Source organism: Balaenoptera ricei, chromosome 12, assembly GCF_028023285.1.
Source record: "Balaenoptera ricei isolate mBalRic1 chromosome 12, mBalRic1.hap2, whole genome shotgun sequence".
Lineage (NCBI taxonomy): Eukaryota > Metazoa > Chordata > Mammalia > Artiodactyla > Balaenopteridae > Balaenoptera > Balaenoptera ricei.
Window position 1 is genome coordinate 19,979,636 of NC_082650.1, and position 10,052 is coordinate 19,989,687.

The 10,052-nt window shown below is 38.3% G+C and overlaps 1 protein-coding gene across 1 annotated transcript in view; it reads left to right on the forward strand.

The window, feature by feature from the left end:
* Window positions 1-10,052, forward strand: part of EPM2A (EPM2A glucan phosphatase, laforin) — a 101,641-nt gene that overhangs the window by 81,521 nt on the left and 10,068 nt on the right. The window contains exon 3 of the mRNA XM_059941054.1: window positions 9,308-9,549. Within this exon, the coding sequence (XP_059797037.1) occupies window positions 9,308-9,549 (242 nt within the window). The remainder of the gene's footprint in view (window positions 1-9,307; window positions 9,550-10,052) is intronic.

The following is a 10,052-nucleotide window of genomic DNA, read 5'->3' on the forward strand; positions in this document are numbered from 1 at the left end:
AGTCTGTAGCACCTTGTGATTGACTTTAAGAAAGGGAAGTGTGCTAGTTGCCATATTTACCGGTACAATCTGTCAATATGACATATAAACCAAATTTCAGGCCAACACATATGCAAAAATAAGAAGAACAAACTCTATAGGACTAAGAGTCTGAAGAAATCATGAGTCTGAGAGACTGTGCTCTTATACATTTCAGGTAATTCTCCACTGAGGCGCATTCCCTGAAAGCCAAGCAAAGGGGCCCAAGACTCTACTGTATTTATCAAAACTATTGATAGATACCTCAGGACTTTAGAACTGAGTTATTAGATCAAGAAAAAAGACAAATAGCCCAGCCAGGGGCCTGATGGTCTCTTCCCCTACGTTGGAGGTGCTCAGGTGATGGATTGAAGGACCTGAGTAAAGGAAGGAGTGTGGGTAGTATTGTGTATAAAGAACAATTTGGCACCGCAATCAAACGTTAGTTGCATTTGTAGAATTCCAAACATCAGGATGAAAGGTGAAAAATATCTATCCAAATGCTTAACTTTAAGTGCACCTGATATATGGATATTTGAAGAGTCTGGATAATAGTATATATTTTAAGTCTGAATTTTAGACCTTATATTCATTTCCTGGGGCTGCCATAAAAAAGTGCCACCAACCAGATGGCTTAAATAGCAGAAATTCATTGTCTCACAGTTCCGGAGACTAAAAGTATGGGATCAATGTGTCTGTAGGATTGATTTGTTCTGAGGGCTGTGAGGAAAGGATCTGTCCTAGGCCTCTTTCCTTGCCTTGGAGATTGACATCTTATTCCTTTTAACTTCACATCATCTTCTCTCCGTATGTGTCTGTGTCCAAATTTTCCCTTCTTATAAGGACACCATTCCTATTGAATTAGCCTACACTAGTGGCTTCATTTTAACTTGATTATCTCTGTAGAGAACCTTCTCTGCATAAAGTTACATTTTAAGGGATTAGGACTTCAACACAGGAAGTTTTGGGAAATGCAATTCAACCCATAACAGACCTTCATAATTAATTTACTTAAATGGCATTTTATAATATAGAAAATAAAAGAACATGTCAAAAATATTTGCTTTATGTGGCCAAAAGCTACACAGCACATCCCCAAAAATCTAAGAAACTAACTGCACTTATAGAAATTCACATATGCTCTATATAGACTATAGTCTATGACCCATAAGCAAACTATAATAAAACTTTTTTATTGGGACTTCCCTGGTGGTCCAATGGTAAAGAATTCACCTTACAATGCAGGGGACGCAGGTTTGATCCCTGGTCGGGGGACTAATACCACATGCCGCGGGGCAACTAAGCCAGCATGCCACAACTACTGAGCTCGCGCACCTCGACTAGAGAGCCCGCGTGCTGCAAACTGCAGAGCCCACGCGCTCTGGAACCCGCGCGTCACAATTAGAGAGAGAAAACCCGCACGCCACAGCTAGAGAGAAGCCCACGCGCCACAATGAAGAGCCTGCATGCCACAATGAAAGATCCCGCATGCCGCAACTAAGACCTGATGCAGCCAAATAAATAAATAAAAATAAAAATAAATAAATCTTTAAAAAAAAAAACAAAAACTTTTTTATTGAGGAAGTTAATTAGCATCACTCTTTAAATTGGAATTTGTCTTTGAGCAGTTATTCAGCCTTAACTGGAGTCTGTTATAAGCACCCTTTTGGGGTAGAAATTTGACATTAATAACACCTGACACCAGAGAACAAATTTTCAGCGGAAGGAGCTATATGTGCTAATGAAGCTTGGAGCTTACTAGAGGTTGATTTTAATGTTTCTCTTGCTTTCTCCCTAATGAGATCTAAATTACAGTACTAATAGACTTATTTTCTTCACCTATTATTTTATTTTATTTTTTTAATTAATTAATTCATTTATTTTTGGCTGTGTTGGGTCTTTGTTTCTGTGCGAGGGCTTTCTCCAGTTGCGGCGAGCAGGGGCCACTCTTCATCGCGGTGCGCGGGCCTCTCACTATCGCGGCCTCTCTCGTTGCGGAGCACAGGCTCCAGACGCGCAGGCTCAGTAGTTGTGGTGCACGGGCTTAGTTGCTCCGCGGCATGTGGGATCCTCCCAGACCAGGGCTCGAACCCGTGTCCCCTGCATTGGCAGGCAGACTCTCAACCACTGCGCCACCAGGGAAGCCCCTTCACCTATTATTTAAAAGCCAAATCACATTTTAATTTCACATCGAATCACCCATAAAATAATAAATAAGGTAAATGCAGCACAATTATCCATCTTAAGAAATGTGCTAATCTCTTTTTGCTCCCGAATTCTTAGCTGGATTTTGTGAAGAACCTCAGCAAAATCCATTTTCTCTGTCTTTGAAATGGTGCTGTGTTTGTATGGCTAAGAAGAGGGTGCTGCAATTCCAGAGTTGTGGTCTCTTGGTGTGATAAGAAATAAACAAAAGCCTATGTTCATACATTGATCCCACCATTCCTGTGGTTTTCCTAATTTTTTTTCCTGTGGACAAAAAATAATGCTAATTTTCACCTTCAGGAAAAGTTTATTCTGCCATTTCTTGTGGCCATTAAGGATGGAACCTGCGATGTGGAATCTATGCAGCTGTCTCATTTCCTGATATCTCTTGTCTTTTCCATGCTCCCTCCTCCTGTCAGTACCCTGTGATGTTTTTGCAAAGTGCTTGGGTGCCCATTCTGCTTGATGTACTCATTACTGCCAGTGAGGCCTCCTTTGACTGACAGCTGAGATGGAACAAGTGAGTTGTGATTCATATGCTTCAGTAGCTGTTGTACCATAGGTCCTAGCCTGACAAATGAAGCAATCGGTGTAGTATTGCGATGTGATTACCTGGAACCACAAATCCAGATTCACTCAAATGAATGAAACTGATTTTGATTTGCAATCCAAGAAAGTAAGGTTCCAGAATGTCAGCCATCCATTTCTTTCCCCTGGTCTTTAACCAAGTTGTGATATGACTAGGATGGATTTTATTTAAATTCAATCTTGTTGAATCATAGTGGCAATAGTCAAAACCCAAGTGAATAATTTTTTCTACAATAGTACATTCTTAGTGGATATAACTGTGTTAAGTATTTGGCATGACTCAGAAAGAGATTTAGTTTTGATGTTTTGGAAGATAATATGCATTAAACATAAGGACACATGGTCTCACAACTACTCTCTTATAACAGAGTTTCCCATTCCTCACTCTCTGTCTAGGAATCATTTGCAGTCTTGAAACTATTTTTGGAGAAAGTAAGGGCTTCACTTTATATGTCCATGTGTAGAGCTGAGCAAGTCCACATCCTCTCATCTCCATATTTTTCACCACTACTAAAAGGTATTGAGATCTATATACTCAGCTCCTCCTGCATGTTTATTGGGATCTGCTAGGCTAGTGGTTCTGGAATCTAGCTACATATGCAATATATGTAATATGGTTAATTTCTAAAAAAATGAAGTAAAAATCAATTCACAGAATCTGAGACCTCCCTTTAGAGCCACTTTATGAGTATCTCTGGGGCAGATCCTGGTAATAGAAGTTTTTATAAAAGCACAGCATGTGACTTGAATGCAAAGCCAGATCTGGGAACTTCTGTTCTGGGTTGACTGAGTGTCAATGCCCATTTGGTACAGTGGTTTCTCTTTGACCTTTCCAAATAATCTATAGTGGAGCTGCCAGAAATCTCTGCTGTAATTCATGATTGATAGTGAGTTATTCATAAAATAGTTCTCTGGAAGTTTTATGATGTCATTTACAATATAATTGTAAGCTATGCTTTTTATTCTGTTATTGTATCTTTGAAGTTTGGTATGTCTAGCATTAAAACTACCTTTACAGAAGATTTTTTATTCCCTAAATCTTATATTTCAACAAATTTCTTATCACCTTTACAAAAAAATCCTGATTTAAAAAATCATTTAAAGTATCATTGACACCAAAAGAAGATTAAAACTAAGATGAGATGAGTAAAAATTGATTTTTAATGGTGTCAAATCATTCTCTTTTGAATGAAGTAAAAGTTTAATTACTGTTTAGAAGGGGCATCATGCATCTTATTACTATAGTGTATCGTGTAACTAGAAATGTATCACCTACTATTGAGACAAAAAACTGAAATAGGATGCATATAAAGGGCACTTTAGCTGCCTGATTAAGTAGAATCTATTGATCTGTCTGTTTCCAACAAGCCCAGTATTTTGTCTCTATATCCCATGTAATGGTTCAGTATAATTTACTTTACAACTTCAATTCTCTATCCTTCACTACACTGCTTGTTTTCAGAATTTATCTTTAGTTATCCGCCTCCTAGGTTCAGAACATCTTACTCTAAAAAAATCAGGAATTATTTTATATTAATTTCTTAAATATGTACTCTGACTTCTAGAATTGTTAGAGGAAGAATTAATTATGTTAAGTAAAAGTTGGAAGTATCTGGTATAGAAACTGGTGTTATTTGTGTGTGAGTATGTGTGGGTATGTATTTCAAGGGCTTATTTCCATTAGAAACTTGATGTGGGAAATATATATGTTAAGGTACCAACTTTGGGCCTATTTATCTTTGATTTGTTCTGAGTTTCTTAAGGTTACTGGCTAGTTTAAATACATTTGAAGACCAGGGCTGAATGAGATGATAAAATAACACCATTTTTTTTAGCAACACAATGTGATCTATATATTGAGTATGGTTTTGGATTCTGATTTCTTATTTTATAGGGTCAAATATCCTGATTTACCCTTTATATATCTCTATGAACTACTCTTTGGTATTTGTGCAAATCTTGCATGCCAGCCACTTTGTTTTGGCATTTATTTACTAGTTAAATACTAAATGCTCCCACTCAAAGAGTACAGTACTCAAGAGAACTCTGGATAACATTTGGAATTTAGCTTACCTGTCATGAATATTCATTTTAATATGTAACCAGTCCTCTTCAAAATTTGTACAGTAAAAGTACACTATTGTTCAGAGGGTTGTATAACTGAGGTGTCCACTTCCTTCTTTTTCCAGCTGAGTGTTCTTAAGTGTGCTCAGTTAAACCCCAAAGTGTAGGTAAAGCAGCCCAACACTGTTACCTATTAGGCATCCAGCAGGTTGCTGCAGGAGGAATCTTTATGGAATCATGGAAGGAAGGATGGAACATCTACATGGGGGAGGGTTCCTACTCTCACTGAACAGCCGGAGTGAAGGGGCAACGACCCAGGGGATGTGAAGTTTCCATTCCTGCAAAGACCAAATACTCAGCTAACAGTGTCCTGGCCAAGCATAGCTCTGGGGTACTCTAAATGTGTCCCTGCTGGTGGTCTTTCTCTCAGTTCAATGGGGCATCTGAGAATTCTTTGGAGTCAGAAATAAGGTTTAAAAAAAACCTTTAGATCCTGTGCCCTTCTTCACAGCACCTGGGTTTCTCTTTGTTTTAAATTTTATCCTTTTATTGCTTCCATAATAATCATCAATATCCACAAGGAAATTCCTAATAACCCATTATACTTAGAACCCAAGTGGCAACAAAAATTGGTTTATCCTCTCCTAGAGAGTAAGTAGGGTTCAAGCTTTAGAAAGATGATGCTTGATCTTGTAAGATATTTTCATTGAGGATGGATAATACCCACATTGGAGGATTAGTCAGTTGGCTTCTTAATGTTAACATCCACAATGACAACAACAACAACCAAAGGAGAATAACTAGCTGGATTTCATATTATAAAATAGGGTGAATAGTCTACGCTCTGCAGCATTCAAATGAAGGATACATAGAATAATGAAAAATTATATGAATAGACATTTCAATATCAAATAAATTACTAAAATAGGTAAATTATAATAACTAGACATAAACTCCACTAGTATTTATTGTGTATCCACTAGTGTCAGACTTATTCAAATACATTACTTAATTGTATTTACTCCTTACAAAATTCCTATGAATTAGTTATTTTTAGACCCATTTTAAAGATGAGCACACCAAAGGCTCAGAGATGATAAATAGGTTGGCCTAAGGTCAAACAGTTATTACCAAGTGCTTTTAAAAATATTGTGCTAAAATTGGTATTTGAACCCAGTTTTTCTAGCTTGTGTTTAGTGCCTTTCCATTATGCCACACTTAACATGTTATCCTGCTGTTCAGCTATCTAATACTAGGCCTTTGCTTCATTCTCTATAATCTCTCTTCACATACACACATACATACATACTTACATATTTTCAAATATGACATGGAATCATATTATCATCAGAATATTGTAGCTGATGAGCCACAAACTCTGTGTCAGATATGTTGATCTTACTCATTCTCCACATTCCTTTTCTTTCTACAGAAAGTAAAGAGTTCTATTCCAGTTTTCTTCCCCTAAACGAAGGTTTCCTAACCTCCACTTTATTGACATTTTGGAGAAGATAATTCTTTGTTGTGGGGAGATGTCCAGTGCATTGCAGGATGCTTAGCAACATCTCTGGTCTCAATCTACTAGATGTCAGTAGCACCACCCAGTGTGATAATCAAAAATGTCTCCATAATCACTGTCAAATATCCTTCGGGAAGCAAAACTGTTCCCAATTGAGAATGACTGCTCTAAACTTAAAATGAAAGTAACTAAATAAAAGTGTAGTCCCTCTGCTCTGTTTCTTCCCTGCATATTAGAGACTTTAAGCAATTAGTTTATTTAGGCTTTGTATTAGTCAGAACAAGTCAGGTTAGGCTGTGGTAACAAACAATGCCAAAATTGGCTTAACACAATGAGCTGTTAGCTCTCTGGGCTGCTGTCCTCCCTGAGTTAGGTTACCATCCAGGTGACTTCAGCTCCTAGAAGCTCAGCATCCACATGTGCCTTCATACTCATTGCAGCAGGGAAAGAGAGAGTGGAAGATCATGCATAAGGTCTTAAGTATGTCCCTCTGAAGTCACACCGGTCACTTCAGCTTACGTTTAATCGACAAAAGCAAGTCACGTGGCCATATCTAACTTTGAGGCGGAGAGGAAGTTTAGTCCTCCATGCTTGAAAGGGGATACCTGGGAACACTGGTGAGCATCCATGATGCCTGCCACAGTCATCTAAGAACTATTGTCTGAACGCCCTGTAATGAACCTAGTAAGGTTCTAGGTTACATGAATCAAGTAAAGTTTGAAATAGATTATTCACCTATTAGTTCTGGAGAGAATGTACGCCTGTGAAATAATCAGTGAACAAGACAACATATACCATATGCAACAGATTATAATAACATGTGTTCAATTTATATATTAATTTGGAAAATATTTACATTTTTAAGATACTTACGTTTTATTATTTTAAGTCTTGCAACTAAAGAGCACAGTATATCTTTTGGGTTCTGGGACCTAATTCCAATGTGTGGGGGAGGGAGTGTTCTCACACATCCAAGCAATTCTCCAGAGACCAGCTTGGTGTCCTGCAGTTCAATTCAATTCTGACACTACCTCCCCCTACAGACAGCATCAGATTCCACAGGTTAAGGGCTCAGTCACACAAGACCCAGCCCCCAACCTGCCTTCAGAGGCCAGTTGCAAACCCAGGTTGTTACCCGTGTTTCTGATTGACTGGCTACGGATTGGAGATTCCCCATACCTCTCCTTAGACTTGAGTTTGATTAATTTTCTAGAGCAGCTCACAGAACTCAGAGAAACATTTTACATCCTAGATCACCAGTTTATTATAAAAGCATGTAACTCAGCGACAGTCAGATATAAGAGACACCTAGGGGAAGCATGGGGAAAAGGGCAGGGCCTTCTTCTCTCAGTTCCACGTGTTCACCAGCCTGGAGGCTCCCCAAACCCTGTTCTTTTCGGTTTTTATGGAGGCTTCATTTCATAGGCATGGTTAATAAAATCATTGGCCAAAGGTGATTTGTTCAACCTCCAGCCCCTCTCCCCTCCCAGGAGGTCAGGGGGTGGGATGAAAATTCCAACTCTCTAATCACAAGGTTGGTGCCCCCTGGCAACCAGCCCCCATGCTTAGGTGTATTCCAAAAGTTACCTCATTAACAAAAGACACCATTACGGCTCTCATCACTTAGGAAATTTCAATGGTTTTAGGAGCTCTGTGCCAGAAATGGTTATGAAGAGCAAATATATATTTCTTATTATAAATCACAATATCACAGTATGTCTCTCTATTTATTCACTGTTGTTTTCGTAATGTCCTCTAATAAAATTTTATAGTGCTTTCTGGTTAAAGATATTCCTAGATTTTTTATTTTTTAAGAAATCAGCTCAGTTTTCTTTTTCTCTTTTTCTTTTAAAGGAATTCCTTTATTTTTATTTATTTATTTATTTATTTTTTAATTTATTTTTGGCTGTGTTGGGTCTTCGTTTCTGTGCAAGGGCTTTCTCCAGTTGCGGCAAGTGGGGGCCACTCTTCATCGCGGTGCGCGGGCCTCTCACTATCGCGGCCTCTCCTGTTGCGGAGCATAAGCTCCAGACGCGCAGGCTCAGTAGTTGTGGCTCACGGGCCTAGTTGCTCCGCGGCATGTGGGATCTTCCCAGACCAGGGCTCGAACCCGTGTCCCTTGCATTGGCAGGCAGACTCTCAACCACTGCGCCACCAGGGAAGCCCCCCTAGATGTTTTATAATTTTGTTGTTATTTTTGAATGAGATTTTCCCTGCTCCTCCCATTCTATTTCTACCTGCCTATTGGTAGTACAGAGAATGGTTGCTTGGTATTTTTATATTTTCCTTCATCCAGATAGATATCTTAATACTTTTAATATTTTTCATAGCTTTTGTAGTTTAATCTCTTTTTCAGAGTTACATTTCCTCTTCTTACATTGTAGCATTAGGTGAATCATACAATGTTGATACTAATGGAAATAATCTTTACTTTGATTTTATTTAAAAGAAGATTGTTGATTATTAGTTTCTGTTAATCTCATACTATTTGAAATTTTTGTATAGAGTTTTAAACAGGAATGGATGCTGAATTTTAGCACATATTTTCCAGAATTAATCATAGGAGTTTTACATTTAATTTGTTAGTATTTGAAATATGTTGACGGGTTTCCTAATATTGAACCACATATACATTCCTGGAATAGGTATAACTTGGTGGACTTACTTTAATATATTGCTAGATTTGGTTTGCTAATGCTTATTTCCTGGCGTTCTAGTTAATTGAATTATTTGTTTCCTCCAAAACACCACCACCAGTATTTCGGTCTTTTGATAATAATATTGGTTCTCATATTCTTAATACAGCTTTTCCTGTTCCAGCTTTAAAGGTTAATTGCGTTTTAATACTACATGTTTTATGCAGCTCCTATAACACCAACAATAGTAATAGTTGACTCCATGTGTTCTTATTAGAATTCTACCAAATATCTGGCTGGGTAGCTGCCCTCGCCAAGTGGAACATGTAACCATCAAACTGAAGCATGAACTGGGGATTACGGCTGTAATGAATTTCCAGACGGAATGGGATATTGTACAGAATTCCTCAGGCTGTAACCGCTACCCAGAACCCATGACTCCTGACACTATGATTAAGCTGTATAAGGAAGAAGGCTTGGCCTACATCTGGATGCCGACACCGGATATGAGCACTGAAGGTAAGCATGAGAAGGAGCTTTCTGGCTCCTTGTTGAATGTGTTTCAAAGAAGCCCTTGCTGTTTTTTGCCTGTCTGTCTGTCTGTCTGTCTGCCTCTACCTGCCTACCTTGCTGTCTATAATTGATGACCTAAACGTGAATGACAGATATGGAATAAATATAAGGTTTTTGGTTTAATATATTTAATATATATATCTTTTGACACCTTGGCTAAGATTCTGTTTAACATGGGTCCTTCGATTTATTTATTCATTAAACATGTATTTACTGTGTATCAACTATGTGTGTGGGACCCTAGGCTGGTGGCTGGGAATACAACAGTGAGGAAAAGCAGGCACAACTCCTGTCCTCATGGAGCTTCTAGCTCTGTAGGGCAGACAAGCATTAATCAAATGACTACAGATAGAGTTGTAAAGCTATGATGAGTTTTTCGGTTAGAAAGATACATAGATATTGCTATGAGAGCCTAGGCAGGCAAATCAGACCTAGGAAGAAGGGCCAGA